Below are 25,585 nucleotides of genomic sequence, written 5' to 3' on the forward strand. Positions count from 1 at the left end.
ACCCCCCCCCCTAATTCAAGTGTCTAGACTCCAAATATGTAAAAAAATTCTATGTTTATTCAGAGAAAGTACGTTTTTGTGTCTGATTTCGTAACTTAATTAATAGTTAGCACTAATTAATTAACATATTTGAGGTCACCCCCAGGAACCATTAAGATTGACACTTAGTTCATGAAAATCCGATCATTAGAACGAAAGTTATTCAGGGTGATTCGTTTTTTTTTTTTTGCGGACTGTACACACACGAATGGAAGCTGCCATTTTTAAAGTCACAGTGCTTGTGTTAATTTCACAGTGCTTGTGTCGCTAAAGTCGATTTAAGTTTTTATTATTTTTGTTTTTTAAATAGTGGTTCATCGACTATAATTAACAATTAAAAACTTCTAATAATTGTAAAATTTATTATAAACGGTAATTATGAATATTTAATACAAATATGTTATTTTTTTTTCTATTTATAAGTATGAAATGATGCTAACATTTTTGAAATATCGTACTTCGTGAGCAAAAAAGTTCAAAGTGGATTTTTTTAAAAATCTCTCCACGGATTATTTTAATTTTTTGATTTTTATTATCAAAGAACATTGTAAATTCAGAATCTCTTCTAATTTTCTAGGTTTAAGAGTATTTTATTTCATTTTAGTTAAGGCGCACCGTGAATGTATAGTGATGCTATTAATAGTTTTTAAAGTATTAAATACTTTCTCCTAACAGCAATTTTATTTAACCAAAGAAAATATAAATATCATTATAATATTTATAAGGCACTTTATTGCAAAAGAAGTTTAACCGTATTTATTAATAATGGTTTTTATCCATTCAGCTTTGTCAGCTGAACTTGCATAGACAGTCCTGGCACCAGGTCCTGTGCAGAGACCACTCATATAGTTGGTGGTGGTAACAAAGCTGGCAGCTCCAAAAACAAACCATTTATCTCCAAGTCTGCAGTGCAATGGACCACCGCTGTCACCCTGAAAGAAATATAATCTCATAGTTAGAAAGTTTTCTCTCATTTCTAACTCATAAAAATAAATTTAAATCAAAGCTGGAACTTCGCAAAATTTTTTTTAAGATTATACGTGTTACCACTATCTTGATTAAAAGAAAGTGTTGGATTGCTCTTCAGTTATAGCCATTATTGCTCGGTGAGACCACCTTCAAATGGTTGGGTACAGTCAGGTAGAAACAACCAGAACCGAAACAATTGGAGAAATTTGTATGAAATGTTTCACAATGGGCTGTTGCAAAATTGCTTTATTTTATTAAATGCCATGAAAATAATTTCATATGCATTATCAGATTATAATTCTTTTAAATAAACAATGAAGAACTTTAAATTTATAGCTACCTATTTTCATATTTTACGCAATAACCCGCCTTTGGTAATCTCATAAAAGTATAAATATATATATATATATATATATATATATATATATATATATATATATATATATATATATATATATATATATATATATAATCATAATAAAAAAATATAATTTCTGATCTGTCTGTTTTCAAATTTTAAAAGAGCTATATACTACTGTCACAAAAAGTGTCAAATACCATGTTGAAATCATAATGCATAAACTATTTTTAGCATTCATATTTTAACTATTAATAATTGTTGTAACTATAAACTAGAAAATATCGATTCCTTAATTTAATCCCTACAACAAATGTCTCAAATCACGTCATTTTTTATGCGTTTTCAGAACTCATAAACTAAAAGATTACAAAGTATGAATCCATAATTTATTATTTGAGCTTTTAACCTTATCTATAAAACGAATCACGTGATATTTATACACAATTGGGTAATTACACTTCAAGAAGAAGTCCGCGGATACCCATACAATGTAACGTCAGCGCGACCTGATCGTTTATGAATAAAATGGCATGTTAAAGTTGAGTTTCTCCACACAAGGTAATGAACGTGAATTTAATTAAATACAGTTTACAGATTGAATTTATTGAAATATAACTAACTCTCTCTCTTCTTCTTATTTGTTTATATATTTTATTGTAACCGTGATATATTTTTGTTTTCTGTTCCTGGCAACTTCGATACATAATTTGTTTGTTTATGTTCTACAGGGCTTCATGTCTGTCTTTGCATTAGGTAAAAAAGGTGTGCTGAAAAAATTGAAATCTTTGTGAAAGAATCTTTGAGTTAGAATATAGAATGCGTCATTTAAGAGAATTGATGCTTGACAGGCTTAGCTTACTCGAAATAGAATGGAAAGAACAGTTGTTGACGTAAATAAATGCCATGTTTCAATAACCAATCAGGATCGAGATACCCATGTCACTTGCAGGTATCCCATTGTAAAACTTATTTGATCAAATATAAATTCATTATAAAACTATCATTATCTAATATTTAATTAGATCAGTTCTTTATTTTTCATAATGATGAAGAAGAAGAAAATGTAAGAGATATGCATTTTCTCTTTTTGTAAAAATACATAGTTTTCGATACAAGTTCTGTTTAAAATCGGTTGAACAGTGCTCGAATAAAAAGATTTAAAATATTGCAATTTTCAATTTTTAAGGAAGTTTTTCATTAATTCAATTCAAACTTTGTACTGTAAATCAGCTTACTGAAAGAAAAAAAAAACTAGCTTAAGAAGAATTTCTTTAAATCACGTGGTAGAAACAAAACAACAGCAGTGATATTCGAGAAGACCACTTACCGTTTATCTACTCCATGCTTTCTTTTAAAAGCGTCTTTCAAGAATTGAAACTTATCTTCAGGCTAAACGCATAAATCTGATTTGTTCTCTAACACGATGCATGTAATGAACGATGCATGATTTGCAATAAATTCTAAATACTTTTAAAATCTTTCAATCGTGATAAATTGAATTGAAATTTTAAAAAAAATATTCACCATCTTTAAAAATAAACACTATACGATACTTTAAATTTATCAAAATGTTACTTTAACTTTTTCAAAAAGCCAGACATATTTAGACACAATAAAGTTGATTACAATTTAACTATTTTTAGTACCAATTATTAAAAGTACTGTCATTCCAATTATTAAAAGTGAGTCATTGCACGTCAGATCAATCACTTTTGGACCGACCCCCCTCCGATTTTAATGAAATTTGGTGGAATAAACTATCATTATAAAATAGGTAATTCTACCAATTTTTAGATTTTTTATTCAAAAATTGTCTAAATTATAGGCTTTTGAAAAAATAAAATTTTCATAAAAAGCGACAAATTTGCATACATATAAATGTCCGTAACATTTCTCCTAATTGTATCAGGAAAAAAATTTGAAAACCATTGCAAAGCTAAAAACTAGTGCTTCTATTTGATATCTTATATGACCTTCTCAGGCTAGGTCAAACTTTTAAAGTGACCTAATTTGACCTTTGATCTGAAATATCTCAAAACATGTGAACTCAAAAAATTACGAAAAAAATATTTTTTTTAACAGAAACATTCTTCTACACATTTACAAATTTGCAGCCTGGAATCTCAACAGGAAGGGTAAAAAGAATTAACACAAGTGATATACTGTATAATTAAAAATGTTATGGATCCGACGTCAATGGAGAATTAGTTTAAAATAATTGTTTTAAATCGTCTGCCAACTCTTGTAAATATAATAACTGCAACTCTGGCTGGTTGCTAGGCCACCCAAATGATTTTTCTTCGTTTTCTTGTTATTAATGTTTTGTAAATCGTTTGTGTATGTCAGCGGAAATAAAAGAATACAATCGCTGTTTAATTTTGCTGCATAAGGCAATTTAATCAGTTTCTGTAATGTAACGTTTTATTTCTCAAAATGGATTTTGAACGTGAAATTTTTTGTGTTAATCCTCTGGTTAAAAATGACCACACTTATGTCAAAAATAATTTGAGAAAAGTACTGCATTGGATGATTAAAAAATGCCCAAATTTATCTTTGCAACAAAAAATATGTTCTTCTTGTCGAATATCTCTCTCGAAATTGCCAGATTTCTCAGTTGTAAATGAAGCAGAGGAAAACCCTAGGTTGTTTAGCGAAAGTGATTCAGAAGAGGATGTTCAGAAAGAAATATGGAATGATAAAGACGCAGAATTAGGAAGTTTGAACGATACATAACGCGTTTTAGGTGAATCTCCCGTAGAAACAAAAAGATTAGGTATTGAGCAAAACAAATTAAGAAAATTGGAGAAGTTTTAAAGGACAATTATAGTATACGAAAGCGCATGAATTCTGCAACAATGTCTGACGAATCTATCATGATTTCACAGCTGAAAGAAAAATTTCAAGATACAGACTCAAGCAGTCTCAAGCTCCAAATGCTAACAATATTGCCTAAAACCTGGAGTATTCGTAAAATTCAGGAAGAATTTAATGCAACATTTTACATGGCGCGAAAATCTAAACTGCTAGTTGAAGATCAGTGTATTTTAACAAGTCCAAATCCTAGACCTGGAAAAACTCTTACTGACAGTACAATTGTTAATATCATTGCGTATTACAACAGTGATGAAGTGAGTTGTTGTTTGCCTGGAAGAAAAGATTTTGTCACAATGATTGAATCAGAATTAAAAATACAGAAACAAAAGCGTCTGGTTTTAGGAAATCTTAAAGAAATTTTTCAAAGGTTTAAAGATAAAAATTCCAATGTTCGAGTTGGATTCTCCAAGTTCTGTGAATTGCGTCCGAAAAATTGTGTGCTGACTGGTGCGAGTGGAACCCATTGTGTCTGTGTCTGTTTGATTCTCGAAAATGTAAAACTTATGCTAGCTGGTTGCAAATTATAGCATTTAACTAGCTCTGAAGAATTACCATACAAAGATTGTCCTATCAAGAATGGTTTGCAATCCTCCTCTTCCAGAATGCTTTTTTTTTTCAATTGTGATTATTGCCCTGGAAATACCCATGTACTAGAGCAAATAAACAACGTGTTTCTTTTGAATGGAATAGACGAGATCATCTATAAACTGTGGGCTACAACTGACCGCACAACGCGTATGACGGTTAACAACAATGTAGAAGGTTTTCTTGAAACATTTGAAGCAAAACCTAGAATTCTTCTACCATATTCATTCATTACTAATCAACAGTCATGCTTTTTATCAAATCTGAAAGAAGGCCTGGATGATAAAGACTGAATAGTGATCTGTGATTTTGCTGAAAATTATTCTTTTGTATTGCAGGATGCAGTCCAAGGATACCATCGGAATAATTCCCAGTGGACTATTAACCCTTTTGTCATTTACTATATGAATTCAGAGACACTTAAATTGGATCATGTTCCTTTGTTTCCATTTTGGAATGTCTCAAGCATGATACTGTCAGTGTTCACCTTTTTCAGACCCAATTGTTGCAGTTTATAACCTTACATTTCAGCAACAAAATAAAACATATTTATTACTTCTCAGATGTAGCAGCTTCACAGTACAAAAATCAACAGAGCTTGATAAATTTGTGCTATCATGATATAGACTTTGGTCTCACAGCTGAGTGGCATTTCCTTCCTACGGCCCATGAAAAAAGTTCATGTGATAGTGCTGCATCAAAAGACAAGCGTTCCAGCCTTCATTGTTCCTATAATGATCAAATCATGACACCGTGAAAGTTATGTGAATGGGCTGTAAAAAATATCCCTTCTTGCCATTTTACACACTGCACAGATAAAGATTATGAGAAACAGAGACATTTTCTTGAAAAGCGACATAAAAATGCTCGCACAATCCTTGGTAATTGTGTAATACCAGTAAGCCGCACATCAATTAAAACGAAAATGTATTTCAATTGATCTGAATGCAAGATCCAGTCAATCTTGTTAAATCCTTCAGAATTTCCCTTAGAAGATAAATGAATAAAAAATAAACATGTATAAACAAAGAAAAAGAAACACACAGAACTAAAGTGTCAGAATGCTTACATTTTAAACTCAAACTTCTGCTTTAGCACTCACAGCAGATGATTAGAAGAACTCAGAACTTTATTTTTATTCATTTTTATTTTAATTATAAAAATTCTGAAAATGCTTTGAGAAATTCATAAAAGCATTAAAATGAGAAGGTTGGAAAAAAAGGAGGATGTTTTCATAATTGTTTATTTAAAAAATTTATTACTTGTATATTGATTAGAAATTGTGGTGATCATGTTAAATTAATATTTAGTAGTAGCAAATTGCGTGTCAAATCTGTTGATTTGTTACAAAATATGTGTATTATATTATTAAATATTAAACTCGAATTATTTCTGTCAAGAAGAGAAAGAAATATTTGTTGAGTGCATTGTACAGCATAACATTTTTAATTATACAGTATATCACTTGTGTTAATTCTTTATACCCTTCCTGTTGAGACTCCAGGCTACAAATTTGTAAATGTGTAAAAGAATGTTTCAGTAAAAAAAATTCTTTTTTTCGTAATTTTTTGAGATCATATGTTTTGAGATAATTCAGGTAAAAGATCAAATTAGGTAACTTTGAAAGTTTGACCTAGCCTGAGAAGTTTAAATAAGATATCAAATAAAAGCTCTATTTTTTAGCTTTGCAATGCTTTTTTAATTTTTTCCCTGATACAATTAGAAAAAAAGTTACGGCTATTTATATGTATGCAAGTTTGTCGTTTTTTATGAAAATTTTATTTTTTCAAATGTCCATAAGTTGGACAATTTTTGAATAAAAAATCTAAAAATTGGTAGAATTGTTTAATTTATTCCACCAAATTTCATCAAAATCGATGGGGGGTCGGTCCAAAAGTGATTGATCTGACGTGGAATGACTCACTTATGATTACTTGTAATCGAGATAAAAAACAGTCGTAATTTTCAAATAAAACTAAAAATTTCGATTAGCAATTAATCTTTGAAAACAATAACACTGATCTACAATTGCAAGTAATTACGATTGCATATAATCTGGGTAACATCTAATATTCATTGCCCGTAAATCTTATTAAAAACAAATTGATTATTTCTCCGAGCTTGAAATGTTTTCATTAAATAAAATTCTTTAAATAGAAAAAATAATACAGAGGCAGCCTTAAACCAATGGTAGCAAAACTTACGTGGCATGGGGATTGATTTCTCTGTTCTACGCAAATTTGAGTGTGTTCATTATAACTGCATTGTTGGAGAGTTTGTACAACTTGCTCTTGCTGTTTCAGTACATCTGATCCCCCAGATCCTACAAGAAAAAGTATTCCAGGGATACTGCTTTTTCATTTACAGTAAAAATAATGATGAAATTTGAAAACCACAATCGGTTTTTGTCCATAATAGCTTATTTGGAAAAAGAAAACAATTTTCAGGACGGGGGGGAAAAGTGTTATCCACACTACGGCATAACTTCAGGGGAGAACCGATTTTTCACTTTATTTATTGGTAAAAACTGAGTAATCCTCAAACTGTAACAGTTGGTAATGCAAAATGTTATCATTTTATTTATTTAATTGTTAAAACATTAATTTAGCTCTTGGTCTTCATTAATGTAATCCCCATCATCATTCAAGGGACTTATTTATAATAATTGTATGACTGTTTCGGCTCAGCAAGAGAGGCAACATTCAACAGTTGAGCATATATCACATAAATTGGAAATATTTAAAGAAAGATTTTGCAATTTTACATGCGCATGCTCTGTTGAGAATCGAGTTTATTTTGTGGAAACTACATTGCGCAGAATTTACGTGGGAGTATGTGCAGGATTTACTTGAGAGGGCTCGAAGATAAGACGGTAACTAACTTAGTAAAATAAATTGCTTTAATTTAAGTCCATTCAACAACAGAAGGAAATACTCTGTTGTATTCTTATTACAGTATCATAAAGTACGCATAATGCAAAACTTTTAGTGTTTCATAATGTCTGAATTTTAGGAAGTGTCAGTAATTTATGCAAATAAAAGCAAAACTTCTGAACTATACAAAAATCATAGAAAATATCGCTTGCCATAAAAAGGTGAAAATCAATACAGAAGAAACGATTTGTTCTGGAAGGATTTAATAGACCACATTTGATCTTTTCGATTGAGTTTGTTCTCGGACAATTCCATTGACCAAAAAATGAACGGTCCTACATATGATAACAATAGTAATAAATGCATCTTCAATAAGAGAGCTTTCTCAATGAATATTCTGACATTGATAAGAAGGTTAAACTGAAGTCTTTTAAAAATACTTTGTTTTTCTTCGCGTACTGCAAACGTTATAAAAAGCGTTTTCGATTTATTCCCCAAACAAAACAATAACTTTTTAAGTAGACGGTATGGTACGTGTTAATAATATAAAAATATTTATTTAAACTATCTGATTTTGATAGGAACGAGTTAAAGATATTTTGTCTCCTTTAGGGTCAGAAACTTTTCTTACATATAAACATTAAAAGTCACTCTAATAGTTTTTAAGCTCATTTTTCGGACCATTCAGAAAAATATCAGCCATGTGTTTTCTAAAAGTATTGAATTAATTTATTAAATCATGATAAGTTTTCTATTTCGTTATCTTTAAGAGCAAATAAAAACTTAAAAATGCTTATTCATTGGCACTTTTTTTAATTATAGATACGTGTAAAATATTTGAATTCAAAATTATTTATTTTTTGTATCCTTTGGGTCGTTTTAAAAACTTGATTTTATCAACGATTATTTTAGCATCCAAAACAGATAATATCTGATTCCACCATAATAATCGCATTACCTTACTAACGAGACTTTTTAAAAAGATAATTCAGAACAGTAAATAGATTTTTCAAATAGCTAATTCTTTCTTTCTAAAAACATTTTTCTCCTTACCTCTAGTTTCACCCCATCCTGTGACATAGCAGTGCCATCCAGCATCAGCCTTCCAACCAAGACCTGGCAAACATGCTGGTTGTACGCCGTCATTGAATTTCACTGGAGCATTCAGTTTAATGAGAGAAATATCATCAGTCATGCTGAATCTCCTGATCTAAAATACATAACGTTAAATGAAGTTGCTTCCAACTTTTTATACTTTCTTCTGTATAAATTCTGTTGCATGAGTTTTTTTTAACAGATCTTAAATACTATTATTGTAACGCTGATTGCAACCAGTTTCTTTATCCAAGCTAGAGATTGTTTTAATCAAATGAATCATACAGTCAAAAATTTTGGTAACCAACATTTTTTGTCGTGTGAGGTAAAACGAATACATTTTAAAGTACAAAACTATCTGGCAAAAAATTATATAACATTGGCCAAATAACAATTGTTTAAAAAAAATAAGTGCGATTTTATTAATGCTTGTTTTTTTAACGAAATTTTTTTCAAATGCAGTCATTAATTTAACTCTAATGTGCATCAAAATATATCTTGTCAAAGAAACAAACAAAAAATGAATAAAGAAAAAAAAATGTTCAACTGTAGAAGAAACGAAATATTTCAAATCAAAAGCAAAACAAACGAAGAATTAAAAAATAATTGTGATCCCTACAAGGCGATCACCGGTTAAGCATTAAAAAAAATGGTTGTTGACTAATTTTCTTTTCTTTTTTTTCTTTTTTTTGGAAAAGCAGCTTTATTGTGTTTTCATCTTGGACACCGTTGACTGTTAATCCTGAACTGTTGGGTACATAATTTCGCAGACATATTTGAATGCAGCTCAGACATATTCCGTGTTAATTCTTTTGATGATTGAACCGACATTGAACAGCCAATTAAGATCAATATTAATATTTTCGGATGGGTACAATGGTGTTTGAAGGAGATTGTAATGTGCATCATTCACCCGTTTCGAATTCATAAGTTCATACATGAAATGACATTTGAAAGCTAGACTTTTTTTCAATTTTACATGAATAGTGAATGAATCATTTATATTGCATGGAAGACAGTTTATGGTCTTGAGCAAGTCATTGGGTACGTTGACAATGATCAACACCCAGTTCTCGTGTTTGCATGAAAGGGGTTCTTCGGTAGGTTTTAATTCTTTCAATCACTTTGGTACTTTTGTGAGGAACGGGCTTCATGCTTGCGTTTTTGAACGGAATCTTTTCGTTTTTCCGTTTCTGTGTATCGCTTAAGGTATTCCCGTCTACATTCTTTTGCTTTGAATTTTTTAGCCTCGGTAAGTTTAGGCCACTGCATCGTTTTTTTCTTGCTTCAACTCTACCCTTTGATAACCGTGTTAATCTGTTTGGGACCCTCTTTATTTGGGATATTCACCAGAATTAGTATTGAAAACGATCCAGTTTGAACTATAGGTTAGAATTTCTGATTCTTAATTAAAGCAAAAAAATCTAAAAATATACTTAAAATGATGAAATTCTCTTTTATTCACAGCACAATAAATATTTATGGGATCTCTCTGGTCCCATATCTCAAAAATAAGCTCACCAACTTAATGCGTAACAAAATTAAAAGTGAAAAAAAAGAATTCGAAAAAAATTATCAAACAGCAGCGGTCGCCATAGCAACATACGCAGTGACGACGCATCCGCACTGTTTACTATTACTATTAGTACAGTTGAAAAGTGTGATGACATATAAATAAGATGAGCAAGCCATCAAACTCAAACCCCATTTTGCCAGTGGGTAATTACAGTGAAAAAGTAGATTAAAAAATAAACGACTGTAAATGGTGGCAATACTTTTTAGTGAAATCAATGTTTGTAACATTATAAAATGCTGCCGATTATAATTTTGCTATCCAGCAACCTAAACATAAGCTAATATATTTGTTTTGTAAAATGATATGTTAAAGGAAATGCTTACATCTTCTCCTTCTAAATTTGGATACGAGATGACTTTTTTACTCCTTCTTATCTGTTCGTATTGAGTTCTTCTGAATTTACTGTGAGCTCCCAAATGAATCTTGATGTTTCCAGGAAAAGGATATCTAAAATTTGTGAATGGGAAACAACATTTCATCACTCAAATAAGTGTTTAGGCTTTTATTAGAAACATTTTTATTTAACAATTAATCTGTGTCAATGTTTGTATTATTTAAAGGGATCTTATACTTGAAAAGGAAAAATAATTAAAATTGAGAGGAAAGAAAAGCTCCAATCAGATAAAAACACTCATTTTTGACCTATAAATGCAATATAACTGGTATTATAAACTTACTTCAAATTATATTATAATTAAAAAATAAAAATATTTACAATTTAGTAATGTTATACGAATAATTTTAAAAGTAAGAATTTTTATGTAAACTATATAACATAACAGAATTAACAAATAACACTTACCCAGCGACGCAGTGGGTAGCAGTGAGTACCCATTGAGCATTTATGAGTGTACCTCCACAAAAATGTCCATTTGGTTCACTAAATGTGTTCTGCAGAGAGACTTGCCATGGCCAACTGTTGGGGATGACAGATTCTCCTCCCACCATCCTGTCCTCACCTTCTACCCCCTGCTTCTTGAAAATTGTGTTTGGCTCGATAGTTTGCACTCCACACTTCTGTGGCTGCGTCTCATATGGGAAACCTTGAACAACTCATTTCATTAGCTAACAGAAGTTGCAGATCCCTCGCTCTTCGTTTTGAAATCATCATCAATTTATGAGCTTATTATTATACATTTTATGATGAGAATCAATATAATACACTGGTGTGCAAAACTTAAGCAACAAGTGCGTTATTTGTCATAACTCTACAAGAAATCATCCGACTGACATGAAATTTGAATATGATGTACATTATTTTGTACTTAAACGATGGTAATGCGTCTCATATGGGAAACCTTGAACAACTCATTTCATTAGCTCGACAGTTACAAAAGTGAAAAATGGAAATTTTTATTTACTTGTATTTTTGATATTTAAAGAAAATATATAACTTTTATCTAACAGTTTTTGGATTGTAGAAAAAATGACTTCTTTTCCAAACAATGTATGGTAACTTATATTACCTGGAAAAATCTCTTCAATAACTAACAACTTTTCGGTGAATCCCAAATTATTACCAGTTTGTGTCACGTTAGATACAGTTGAGGCTGAGTTTCAGCTTTCAGTTGGTTTGGAAGCGCTATCTTAAATGACTGAATCATTGGTTTTGTATTATGACTTCCGGATAAATAATAAGAGTCATTCGAAATATTTTTTCACCAAAAGCGGTTTCTGTTAATACACCATTTGAGCGTATTTATCCTTTTATTTTGTAGTTTATCTGTAACCCAACGGAAGTTAAAATGAGTTAACTGATTGAATTTTGCATGTTGTTTTAGTTTTACGGCTTTAAATTAAGAATGAAATCATTTCATATTTAACAGTCCAATTTTAGGCAGGTAATTGCCTGTCTATTTATTGATTCTGTACTTTGCCTGTTAAATCTCATAATTTAAAAAATAATTATTGTAACTAGTATAAAAGTTCTATGCTCGAAAATAAGTAATAAAAAAAGGCATGGTCCAGTAATGAATTTTTATATTGAGTTTGAATAAAACATTTCTAGAAAAGACGAATATCAACAAGTGTTCAGCATCGATCGGGCGTTTGAAGTTTTGTATCAAAAATAATATGGATGATGGAAGGAGATATTTCTTTACTGCGAACAGAATGGCCCGTATATATTAAATCATCCTGAATTGTTTGTATTTTCCCTTTCTTTTTTAAGCATACATATATTATTACAGTCATTCGAAAGATGCAGAGATGCTTAAAATACAGTATTGCATTTTTTTTCTTCAGTTTACTTTAACCTCAATGATTATTAAGATTCATCGGTGTTCATTAATAGTGACTAATACCTGTGATGGATTAGAAAGAAAAAAAACATAGCACCAGAGATGTGAGAAGAAAATTTATCCTCACCGCAATCTTCTTCGTCAGTTCCATCGCCGCAATCATCTACGCCGTTGCATTTCTGATCTTTCGTAAAACAGTTCCTGTTAACACATTGAGTCTGACCAGCTTCACACACACTAGCTGAAAAAATAAACAATTTTATTTTAGTATATAACCGTCGTTGAACAGCTGATCCAGTCTTTTGGGTTTACGACTACTATTGTTCAACTTCGTAGTCTTCTCATTTTGAACCCAATCCAGAAGATAAGGGAACTCCTGGATCAAGTATTGGGAGAAATTTGCCTTCGTGGAGGACTTTTTGATGGAACTAACCCATCCCATAGTAACTATTGTGTCACATATAGAGGAAAGCCTCCCCTGTTTAGAGAGGATCTGATTAGAGTAGATCTAAATATTATTAAAATAGCTATGATGCTTAATAAAAAAAACATCCTTATACTTTAAGAGCTGTATTGTGAGTTTGATGCTTCCCCCTTTTTGATTTACAAAATGTTATATCGCAACTACATTTATACAATTTTTAGAGTAAAGCGTTATTGTAAAAGGACTTACTGAAATGGGGTGAAGACTCGTATTGAACCTTAAATCCTTTTCCTGATACCATGAAATCCGTTCGAAAAAGAAATCGTATCTCATTTTCACCTTCATTTGAAAGTATGGGTTTTGGTAATTCATAACCACAGAAAAGACCCAACACTGACTTCTTGTCTTTTCCGTAAACAACGAGCTGGTCTTGAGAGCAGCCACTCGATGGGTCAACGTCGAATTCTAAAAATTTCAGTTTAATCCTCTGTAAAAGAAAATATATTTATTTTGTTAAACGTGTAACACTAGAAATTAAAGTTTATGCGTGAATTATTTACGTGTATCAGACGAAATAAATGCCAGAGATATGCAGGCAAGAATTATCATGACACAACACGTATTATTATGAATTATGTTAGGTTTACTTATCCCATCAGTTGGTAAATGATTAACAAATACGTCAGTTTGTGTTTGACTCAAGAAGTAGATATCTGGAAGAGAAAATTTTTCGTAATGTGGACCAGAAAACAACTGCAAAGCAGTTTGATGTATGATTATATATCATTCTAATTCGATTCAATTCATTACTCGAACAATTCAAATTTAACTGTGGTATGCTAGAAAACTAAATTTTCACTCTTTTAAATAAACAGATTTTGGAAAATGTTTGTTTCGTTCTCAAAACAATAAAATTTTAATGAATTTATGTAGGCTCGAGGGAGAGAATTGCTGTTCATAACAATTTTCAATCGGATTTTGAGTTGGGATCCACTAAGGAATTTAAACTGAAAATAACACTGTGCGGTATAATTATATAAATATATAAATAAATAAAAATTAGGTAAATACAGCGATGACTCAGCTATTGGTATACATCTCAATTCCCTCGTACACATCCTGTGTATGAAGTGAAACTCTTATCTTTTTGTAGTCGATTGTTTCGCGTTAATAGGCTTCGTAATATTCTGGCAATCTCTGCATACAATTAACGTTTGAACAACAAAATGATAAGCGTTTATTTAATTTTTTGACGTTCTCATTTTTGATGGTTAGCACAAGATCACACTGGCGGAAATTGTGATAAATCTCTGAGCTTTTATTGTCAAAAGCAGAAAGGGGTTAAAAAACGATTTTAATCTCAAATTCATTCAAAATCTAAGCAATGACAAGGCTAAACAATCAAATCAATCAAGTTCGATTTAGAGAGATTATAGATTAATTGTCTGTGGATAGAATCAATAATATTAGAGCTTCATCAATTCACATTAGGGGGGCTCTTTATTGAAGAGATTCGTATTAATTATAATGAATTTTAAAGGTACTTTTGATTAGAGGAAGGGACTGAAAGGGGATTTGTAAATGGTTTCTAATTAACACTCTCTATTAAAGACTCCCTTGTTGAAATAAAAGCTCGGCCAGTGTGATCACGTGCATGTTTAAATGGGTTGAGAACTAAAATATGCAATCAAATTCAAGTGATGACTGTATATAGCTGAACTTTATATGTTTCTTCTGGTAAATCATTCACTCTCCCGGTATCATTTGATATTTGAAAACTAATCGATATAGTGTGAGGGTAAATAATAGTGTCTAAATGTAAATGGTTCGAAAAATGACTCTTACATATCCCTCTGGAGCTCTGATTCTGTATTCACACCACAATCCATTATGATAGTTTCTCTTACCGAAGAAGGGACTTTCGACAGTTCCTACTTTTGATGCGTCGTATTCGTAAAGATCGTGACACTGGTAGTCATCGATATCAGCGGCTGAAAAAAATGGATTCATGAAATGCTTTTTATTAAATCAAATGAAAAGATAATAAATATGAGGAAGTTTTTTTGAGTTGGCTTTGTCTTTAATTATTTAGAATGTTGGGGTAGTAAATATAAAGACTAATTGAAATGCAGATTAATTTATTTTACATTAATGATAAAACTTAGTATTGAATATGAGGACCTTTGTTTCAATTAAAATGGCTTTGTTCTTAATTATTAGGATAGCCATTATAAGAATACAGAGTGTCTTAAAGAAATATTGTAAATACAAAGACCGTTGTGAGAGTTGAAATGAAGATCTGTTTAAAACTTTTTATTCTAGTACAAAACTTTTTATTACTTTGTCTTTTTGAAACATCGTGGTGTAGGGATTTAGAGCTCAAATTTCTTATATGATCAAGCAGTTTTCATCCGCAAAATGTTGCATTGAAATTTCTTCGAAAGGATGACAATTTATCAAAATTATTCGAAGATTTACAGTTTTCCTTATCATAATTAATGCATGTTTTAGTTTATTTTAAGTATTCTTTTACTGTTACTTATCTTGGCGACCATTGAAGAAAGCTAATTACATAACAGTAGCACTGTAAGCCACTAGATTGCGTAGAAAACAATTACTTTTATTTGTTTTGTTTTCTGAAGCGATGAAAAGTCGAGTCGTAAAAAAAGATGGTGGTTTTGAAATCTCGTATCTCTGCTAATTTTGCTATGTGTCTGTTATGTGCATCTGTAACAGAGTGAATAAATACATTTTGGATGATAGCTGATCGTCTATCCATACGTCTTTTTACAACAGTATGCATTTAGACAATTGGGAAAAGTACTTTAATAATTGAAAAAACGCATTTTTTGTTAAAAATCTATATTAAGATGGATAATAATAGAGCTGACATGCAAAGTCAAAATTATTTAAGCTTCATAAATACAGCAAAAATAATATATTAAAGCTACTTTCTGAATAAAATAAATACTTCACAAAGGAAAAGATACTATTTAAGTGAACTGTAAAAATTTACGGGAAAAATTATGGTATACAGTATTGATACTTTGGGTGCATCATCTGCAAAATCTATTTTTCCGTAAAAGCCAATTTTACTGCAAAGTAATACATTGTAATTTTTACAGTAATATTTGTTTACTAAGAATGACTCAGTGATTTTATTTTAATTATTACTGTTAAAATCACGGTATATCATACTTTTGTTCCGTAACATGTTCCGGTAAAAATAGATATTACAGTAAAAAGTATCATTACCCTGAGTGCCAGCATTTTTTATAGTAATTTGAACCGAAATTTTTTAAAGTATGATTTCATACACATTTTGTGCCCTTTTAATTATTCGTTACTTTTCTTTAGATTGATTAACAAAAGTAGTCAGATTATTAAAGCGAAAGCTGAAAAAAAATGACATATTGTGTGATTTTATTTGGTGACCTTTGACAATTAAAGCATTTCTGCAGGGAAATTTATTTTCGACCAAGAGATGCATGAGAGAGACAATGATTGTAGAAAAATCTCTTGTTTTCTTACCTAAATCATGTCTTAACGACAGCAATCGAAAATTAAATATCTTATTTGTTCTGATCATCAATGAATCAAATGCCATTGAAAAATCTATTTTTCGTGTCTCGGATGAATTGTACTGCATATTTAACCATAATATGGATTAACATTACAGTGATATTAATACGGTTGAGACACATTATCGTACAAATTAAACAAACAATACGCCAAACTATCGTTCAGTTTAACAGCATTGCATAATAATATTACTTAACGACGAAAAAATTTTTTAGATTATACATCATTTTTAGAAAAATATTTTTTACTTTAAATAAAAATACTAAATGATTTAGTATTAATACTTAGATAGTGGGATATTATGTGTATAATTTTGAGTAATAAGATAGTTAAATATTAAAAAAAAGGTTATGTATTTATATAAACTCATTTAGCAATGCATTTTCGTAAATATATTTGGATATGAACTTGTAAAATAAGTGATGTAAGTTAATAAAAGACACCTTATTATTTATGTGCTAATATTAAATCCTCTATTGCTAATGCTAAATTTGTATGTATTGAAAACGGGTGTAGATGAGAAAAAATATTTACTATAAATTTAAAAATTTATTAAGGAGCAGAACTGTAAGTTCAAATAATTTATTTTCCTTAAAAAGTTTAAAAACTTGACAAATATTATTTAAATAGAAAAATTCATTTAACAGCTAATTCATTCACTATTTCAATTTAACAATTCACATATTAATGAAACATTTTCTTTTATACCCAAATCTTCTTATGTAAAAACTTAATGCTCGCAGATAGATAGAAAAAAATGTAGTTATATTTCATTTTTAGGTAACTTAATTGATTTAAAAATTCAAATAATTAGCATTTCGTCCTGCATAACCCCAAAGTATTGCAACATACCTGTTAATACAGCCAACAGCAGAATACAGCCAACATATTTCATGAACACCATTCTTTAGCCAGCTTGCCACCTCCTCTGATCAAAATCAATGCTGAAGTACACTTGGAACAGTTGAGCACGTGACGATATTCTCATGTTGATAATTTCAGAATCTAACGCAGTATTTTGCAGCTGTTCTTGATAATTTAAAGCAAGGTAGCAAATTTATGTTCCGTATTTATCTCACTTTCTTATAGTTAAAGTTGCTGACTCAAGATTTTAAAAAACACACATTCCTTTAGATCAAAAAGAAACTTTTGATAAAAAGAAATATAACTATTCTAACCACGAAAGATAATTTGGAAGAAAATTGCAACAAAAGTACGAATAATCGAAGCAAGAAGTAAAGTTTTATAATAAAGTCAAATATTTTAATTTCTCCTTGCTATTTCTCATGCTGTTTTGAATAATTTCTCAGTAAGAAGAACGATCTAAATATGTTTAAATTGTCTAAATAAATATATTATAAATATATATATATATATATATATATATATATATATATATATATATATATGTGTGTGTGTGTGTGAGAGAGAGAGAGAGAGAGAGAGTTAGTGCAGCATAATAGGAGTAAATAACGACGATAATTTAACAAACATAACAATTTAATAGAAATAAAAAGGATAGAAAGATATGTTTAACATTATTGACATGACTCGTGAGAGCTGCCTACTAGCAGTGGTCTCCGGAATGCATGCGAATGAGAATTAGATTGTTCTAATTCTCATTCATTATAAATTCGGGAGAGTCTAAGTAAGAGTTAATTATAAATTCGGGAGTTTCCGTTCGGGACTTCCCCTTCTGGACTGGCTGGCGCGTCTCAATGTCAAAAAGGATGATGGAATCTCTTAAAGTATTACATAATGGAGAGTGATGTAATATTCCGAGACGTTACACTAAGAAAGTCCATATATATATATATATATATATATATATATATATATATATATATATATATATATATATATATATATATATATATATATATATATATATATATATATATATATATATATATATATATATATATATATATATATATAGTTCAAAATGAAGAATAAAACAAAGAAAAATTAAAGACATATGAAGAAAAAAAAAGGAGGGCGGGGAATAATAAGTAAAGAATAACAAACAACAGTTTATATAATATATTTTAAAAAAATTTAAAAAAAAGGATGAAATTTTATTTAAAAAACCGGAAAAAAAAGATATAATCTTTTCTTCAGCCCACACGATTATATCCGCAAAACAGAGCGCTTTCTGATATTGTATCAATAAAGCTAAAGCAAAATATATTAATACAATAGAGTGAGGAGCACTCAAAACTTTTTTTAATAAAAATAACAACAAATAAAATCGATCACAAAAAGTAAAAATAGCATGTAAACACAGAAAATAAAATAAAAAACATTTAAAAGGGACTATAAAGCGAGTAGCAAAATCAGATCAACTTACAAGGACAGAAAATTTTTCAAGAATGATTTAAAAATGTTTTCGCAGAAAGATTGCCAGATTACAAAATATGAAAACAAAAGATGAAAACAAAAGCGCAAATTGAGTGTAACAAGAGGGTTTTAAAGTGTCGTTCTTACTGCACTGCTGGAAGTGATTTGTTATTCTGAGCTTTGATTTGTTAATTACCAAGGATGGGCCCGAAATGGAAGTGCGCAAGGTAATATTATACTGGATAATTTTAAAAATTGATCATAAATAGTTTTAAAAGATAGATGTTTATTTAAGAAAAAATAGAAAAGAGAAACATAAATTGCCTGTTTTGCAAATAATTTTAGCCGCGGATTTGCACAATATGGATTAGCACATAGAAAAATTATTTAAATTATCAAAGAAAAAAAAATTTTAATAGATAATTTATACACGGATTTGCCCGAAATGGATTTGCACATGAAAAAATTAACAAAGAAAAAATTTTTAGAAGATAATTTTAGCCACGGATTTGGCCGAAATGGATTTGCACATGGAAAAATTGTATAAATTAATAAAGAAATTTTTAGCAATCAATTTTACCCACGGATTTGCCAGAAATGGATTTGCACATGGAAAAACTGTATAGATTAACAAAAGGAAATAATTTAGTCAAGGAATTTTTAGTAAATAATTCTAACCACGGATTTGCCCGCAATGGATTTGCACGTGGAAAAATTATACAAATTAACAAAGAAATTATTTAGTAAATAATTTTGGCAATGGATTTACCTGAAATGGATTTGCACATGGGAAAATTATAAAAATTAACAACCAAAAAAAAATGTTTATTAAATATATCCACAAAAATATACGATTAATTCAGTGATTTTATACAAAATTTTATTATTTTAGTTGGGTATTCATTGTTTTTTATCAAATTTTGAAATAGTTTATCGATTTGTTTTTTGGATAAATAAATATTACTACATATTCTTTTAATTCTGTTCATTTCATTAAAAGTGGTATTTAAATAGATGCTCCTAGAAACATTAGAATTCCAAGTAACTAGTTTATTAATATTAAAATTAAAATCATTTCTTTTATCGTATAAATCAACAAAGCAGATATTTTCAACTTTCATAATAACCAAATCCAAAAAATTGAAATTAATATTATCATCATCATTACGAAGTAAGATTAATTCCTCAGGGTATATATCACTCAATAAAATAGTAAAATCTTGGAAATTAAAGATAATTAAGTCATCAATATATCTAAAAACAAATTTAATACTAAGAGTAAAATTTTTTTCATAATAATGCAAAAATAAGTTAGCTAAGAGAGATGAATAATTAGATCCATGGGTTCAATATATATATATAAATTGCATTGCTGTTAACAGTTTAAAATAACTTTGCATAGCATTGACTGTTTTGTATAGTTAAAAAATTTAATTGAACCTAAAAATGTCATTTTCCTGACATGTACCAAACAATGTTTTTAATGATAACTAGTTTCAAAACTTTCTATAAATTTTTCAATATCACATTTTTTTTTATCTCAACCCGTGTAAGCATTTCTAGAATATACGCAGAGGGTATTATTTACAAAAACTTCGGTTGAAATAATTTTTTCTGTCAATAATTTGTTTGTCCCAAGAAAATCTGTCATTTTCCTGGCTACTTTTATTTAGTGGTTTATAACCACTAAATAAAAGATAGAGCCCCAAATTATAGATAGAGCCAGCAATCAATATCTTATGTTAATGGATTGATTAGATACCCTCCCATATGAGCATGTTTTGTTGCATGAATAAAGAACCAATTTTCTGGTTCAAAATCTATTTCAAAAAATTTTTCAAGATGAGTAGGTTTTTGTTTTGTCATTTTCCTGACTTCCTTAGTTATTCCATTTTCCTTAGTTATTTTAAGAAATCCTGTTGTTTTCTGCAGAATGTAAACGTCTTAGGCCAAAATATTAAATTAAAGTTATATGTTATAAAATGGCGAATTTGTCATCTTCCTAGCTGTCATTTTCCTGGCTTTTGAATTCCAGAACATTGAATTGTTACGAGAAATTTTTCTTAACTTCTAATACTTTAAGGAGGAAAAGCAAATATTAACCTAATACCAAGTTTATGTACGATTGTAATATGGTTGGATGTAATCAAAGTTATTTATTTATTTAATGATTGATTATTATACGCAATTTTATTCTGTACATATCAGCAACAAAAAAGAAATTATTCTTTCTACAGTGGATGAAAATAATTAATTTAAGCAGTTTATGCTCCATCTAACATAAAGGCTTAAGTAGAGTTACTTACTATTAACTTAAAATGAATATTTTAAACTTCTAAGCTAATATGTTATTTTCCTGGCATTCAAGATTTGGTGAATTTCTATTTTATTTTTTTTCTCCAGCAAATGTCAATAAACTTCACGGCTGTCTATTAGATGTTAATAAATGTAACTAAAGAAGTATACAAAAAAAATTTCAGATTATTTTGAAGACTTTAAATTTGAAGAAATTGTTTGGTCCGAATTATCATGCTTAAAAAGAATCACCCATATATAGCAACAATCAATGAATCGTCTCATTTTTTTAAAGTAAAGAAAATGAAAAAAATAATGCAATTAATTTCACTTAAAACTGCAATGCCAAGTAATATTAAAAAACAACAAAACATTTGCATTGGGTTTTAAAATGGCAATGGTTCTTTTAGCACATCATATTCCAACTTCATAGTTGCAATTCAGTGGTATGTGGATCAGTACGCAAGTATTTTTACTTAAAAGTTTCAAAATGGAAAATTCTCGAACAATAAATTAAATATTATTTTTTTTATTTAATGGCACTCCTTGTACATATTTTTATGCACTTCCGTAATTTCAAGTTTTTAAATTGTTTTGGTTTTTCTCCACAAAGCTAAATGTTATGTAAAACAAAAAGAAAAAAATGAGAAAGAAATAAAAATGATAAAAGATGATAAAGAAAATTCCAAAGGAATTTGCAAAAGAACCCCTTAAAATTGCAATAGTTTTTGAGTAAATAAGAATTTTTAAAAAAATTTAAGTTCGGAAACAAATTTTATCTGTTTCAATTTGACCAATTTTGAATCTGTTGTTGCCTCCAGAGCAGCCCCATGATATTTTCCGATACAATTTTAACATATAATAATTCGTGACCTAATTATTAACTGATAATTTTTTTATTTCTTCGTGTTTCCCGTATTTTTTATTTATTTATTTCGTACTTGAAATTTTCTAGTTTTTAAGTTTTTGCGCAACTAAGCAAAATGCAGCGTAAAACAGATCACCTAAAACAAAGCAGCGATGTTTTAATATAGAGAAAAAAGTATATAATATAAGAAGTGAATTGCACAACCTGTGAAACACTAGAAATGGTTACTATTTTCTGGAACAGGTATTTTTCACCTGTTATTGACCTGTTATTCTTGTAGCAAGTTACTTCCAGAGGCCTGTTCCAAAATACTAGGCAAAAATTGTGATTCAATTATCTTATCAGAAATTTATCTTTTTAACTTTTTTATGATGTTTAAACTGTTTCTAACCATCTCTATACAGTTCAAACGAAGAAAAAACGAAAAGATCACGTTTTATTCGTGTGATTGTCACAGGGCCCTCGCCAGACATTGTGAGGGGCCCAACAAGTTTTCTATTTCTGCAAAGTCTCTAAAAAAGTGGATAGCTCAGAAACTAGTTAGATTTTTACTTAAATAATTCAAATAGATAATGTGCCTGTTTTTTTCAATTCAATTTTTAAAAGTGAACAAAGTAAAATTTGTATTCCATTATTATAATTTTCTTAGCGCTCATTTAAATTTAATAATTTAACGAGTTACTCTGCTAAAATCAAATGAATTAATCTGAAAATGTTTTTATGAAGCTTATTTTCTGCAGTTCAATAATTTGAATTTCTATGCATATTTTGTTATTTATGTATTTGTTTTTATTTATTTATTTATTTATTTTTTTTGCATGGTGCCACTAGAACACTCAATGACCATGTCTAGGCAATCTTGTATATGTTTGAAAAACAAACTAAACTCCCCGATGGTAATTATAACAAAAACTGCCTATGAAACGTGAGCACGAATTTCTCCCTCCTCGTGTCGTGAAAACTTTGAACTCGCCTTTTCTTTTGGAAGCGGAGAACCACAGCCTTTGTTGTTTATTTTAATGTAAGCAATATATTACGCATTATTATTTATTATATATATATACGAGGTGTGATCAAAAAGTATCCGACTTTAGTTCATAAAATAAACGTTTATTATGATATAATTATTTAATACAAATCCCCCTCAAAGTAGTCCCCTTGGGCTGCCACACACTTCTCCCAACGCTTCTGCCACTGTTGAAAGCATCGCTGGAAGTCCTCCTTCGGTATGGCTCTCAGATGGTCTGTCGCATTCTGCATAATGTCTTCTCTGGTCTGAAATCTGGTCCCTTTTATTGACATTTTCAGCTTTGGGAAAAGCCAAAAATTGCAGGGAGCAATGTCAGGAGAGTAGGGAGGTTGACGAACCACTGGTGTGCTGAATGGGAAGAATGTGCGGGAGCGTTATCATGATGGAGCTTCCAACTTCCTGTTGCCCACAGATCCGGGCGCTTGCGCCTCACTGCGTCACGAAGGCGACGCAGAACCTCTTGGTAGTACTCCTTGGTGATTGTAGTACCGTGTGGTGCGTACTCGTGATGTACTAAGCCACTGGAGTCAAAAAAGGCAGTTAGCATGACCTTGACATTGCTGCGAACTTGCCTTGCTTTTTTGGGCCTCGGGGATGAAGGATGCTTCCACTGTGTTGACTGGCGCTTTGTTTCTGGGTCATATCCATAAACCCATGACTCGTCACCTGTAATCACTGTGTTCATAAAGTCGGGATCACCGTTCACAGTTTCCAGCATGTCTTGTGCGATCTCCAGACGAAGGTTTTTTTGCTCAAATGTTAGCAGCTTTTGTACAAACTTTGCTGAGACTCTCCTGAGGCCCAAGTCGTCAGTCAAAATTGATTGAATGGAACCAAAACTAATACTCACCTCGTCTACAAGCTCTCTGATCGTGATTCGGCGATTCTGCATCACCAGGTTCCTCACTTGATCAATGATGGCATCATTTTTCGATGTTGAGGGCCTCCGTGAGCGTGGTTCACTTTCAACTGATAAGCGGCCATCTTTGAAGCGGTTGTACCACTCCTTTATCTGTGTGGTGCCCATCGCTTCATTTCCAAACACTTGTTTAATCTTGCGAATTGTTTCCACTTGCGAATCACCAAGATTAAAACAAAATTTTATGCAATAACGCTGTTCGACTTTTTCTGACATTTTAAAAAAAATAAAATCCGACGACACTCGCTTGCACCTGTTCAATCATGAATGGCCTGACGCCGACTGACTTGTATTGGAGCTGTAGAAAAAAATGAGCATGCGCACTAGGCATGCTCACAACCACACATCGAGCCCCGCCCTCATAGCTGCGTTTGTTTGACCAATAAAAATTAAGGTCGGATACTTTTTGATCCTACCTCGTATATATATATATATATATATATATATATATATATATATATATATATATATATATATATATATATATATATATATATATATATATATATATATATATATATATATATATATATATATATATATATATATATATATATACAGTGGCGGCCGAAAGTGTGGACACTTTTTGAAAGTTTCATGCTTTTCAACTTTGTGTGCTTGTAGAATATATTAATTTTCACTTAAATACAAACGTTTATATATCAAATTGAAGGTAATTTTATGTGGAATTTAATAATAAATACAGTAGTACAATATCTGTATTACAAAAAAGTTATGCAACTAATAGTAAGATCTATCTTAGATTTGCATTTTTTTAAAGTGATACTTACACAATCAATACTTAGTAGGATAACCCTTATTTTTTAAGACAGCTTCACAGCGTCTTTTCATCGAGTGAACGAGTGTTTGGAGTTCATCTTTCGTAATCACATGGTGCCAAGAAACAATTATAGCTTCAATAAGTTGTCTTTTATTGGATGGACGTTTTTTTCGTACGAGAATTTTCAAACGTCGCCACAAATTTTCAATTGGATTGAGATCTGGGCTGTTTCCTGGCCATAGTAATATATCTATGCCCATATTTTGAAACCATGCTTTGCATACTTTTGCTGTGTGGCATGGAGCTGTATCCTGCTGAAAAATAAATGGTGCGTTGTTGGGGAAGAGATCCCTGATGGAAGGTATCAATTTTGGTTTCAGGATAGTTTTGATGTATTTGTTGGCATTAGGGATGCCAAATCAGGCCGAAAAAATGCACAAGTGCTACTGCCGATAGAAAAATTAAACGGCTATGCCTTCAAGATAGAAAAATTTCATCAGATGCCATTAGATGTGAAATGAATGCAGCGGGTATTGCAGTAAGTTCAAGAACAATAAAAAGAAGGTTATCAGGATTTGGACTACAAGCTAGAATTCCAAGGAAAAAACCATATTTAAATCAAAAGCAACGCAAAAAACGAGTTAAGTGGGCAAAAGAGCACATTAAATGGTCAGAAAATCAATGGAAGCAAGGGATCAGGAGCGATGAGAATAAAATATCGCTCTTTGGTAGTG

The 25,585-nt window shown here is 30.3% G+C and overlaps 2 protein-coding genes across 2 annotated transcripts; both read right to left on the bottom strand.

Annotated features, from left to right (window-relative positions):
- Window positions 1-701: 701 nt before the first annotated feature.
- LOC107448879 (chymotrypsin-like elastase family member 2A) lies at window positions 702-17,536 on the bottom strand. Its single transcript, XM_087168501.1, has 9 exons — window positions 17,471-17,536; window positions 14,882-15,027; window positions 13,286-13,523; window positions 12,740-12,853; window positions 11,175-11,415; window positions 10,696-10,819; window positions 8,755-8,911; window positions 7,033-7,151; window positions 702-971 (listed from the first exon to the last, which is right to left on the bottom strand). The coding sequence occupies exons 1-9, from the start codon at window positions 17,520-17,522 to the stop codon at window positions 786-788; spliced, it is 1,377 nt and encodes a 458-aa protein (XP_087024627.1). The 5' UTR covers window positions 17,523-17,536; the 3' UTR covers window positions 702-785.
- A 5,731-nt stretch (window positions 17,537-23,267) lies between these two features.
- Window positions 23,268-24,302, bottom strand: LOC147807412 (protein GVQW3-like). Its single transcript, XM_087168692.1, has one exon. It carries the CDS (start codon window positions 24,284-24,286, stop codon window positions 23,426-23,428), a length of 861 nt encoding a protein of 286 aa, XP_087024818.1. The 5' UTR covers window positions 24,287-24,302; the 3' UTR covers window positions 23,268-23,425.
- Window positions 24,303-25,585: the final 1,283 nt, after the last annotated feature.

This window comes from Parasteatoda tepidariorum, chromosome 7 (genome assembly GCF_982258835.1).
Source record: "Parasteatoda tepidariorum strain Cologne lab strain chromosome 7, Ptep-v5.0, whole genome shotgun sequence".
Taxonomy (NCBI): Eukaryota; Metazoa; Arthropoda; class Arachnida; order Araneae; family Theridiidae; genus Parasteatoda; species Parasteatoda tepidariorum.

Excerpts from the sequence above, each read along its gene's own strand:
- LOC107448879 (XM_087168501.1), bottom strand. The coding sequence starts at position 17,522 with ATGGTGTTCATGAAATATGTTGGCTGTATTCTGCTGTTGGCTGTATTA. Across the intron at positions 15,028-17,470 it reads GCTGTTGGCTGTATTAACAG|CCGCTGATATCGATGACTAC; the intron begins GTATGTTGCAAT and ends CATTTTTTTCAG. Across the intron at positions 7,152-8,754 it reads AGGATGGGGTGAAACTAGAG|GATCTGGGGGATCAGATGTA; the intron begins GTAAGGAGAAAA and ends TTTTTCTTGTAG.
- LOC147807412 (XM_087168692.1), bottom strand. The coding sequence starts at position 24,286 with ATGTCAGAAAAAGTCGAACAGCGTTATTGCATAAAATTTTGTTTTAAT.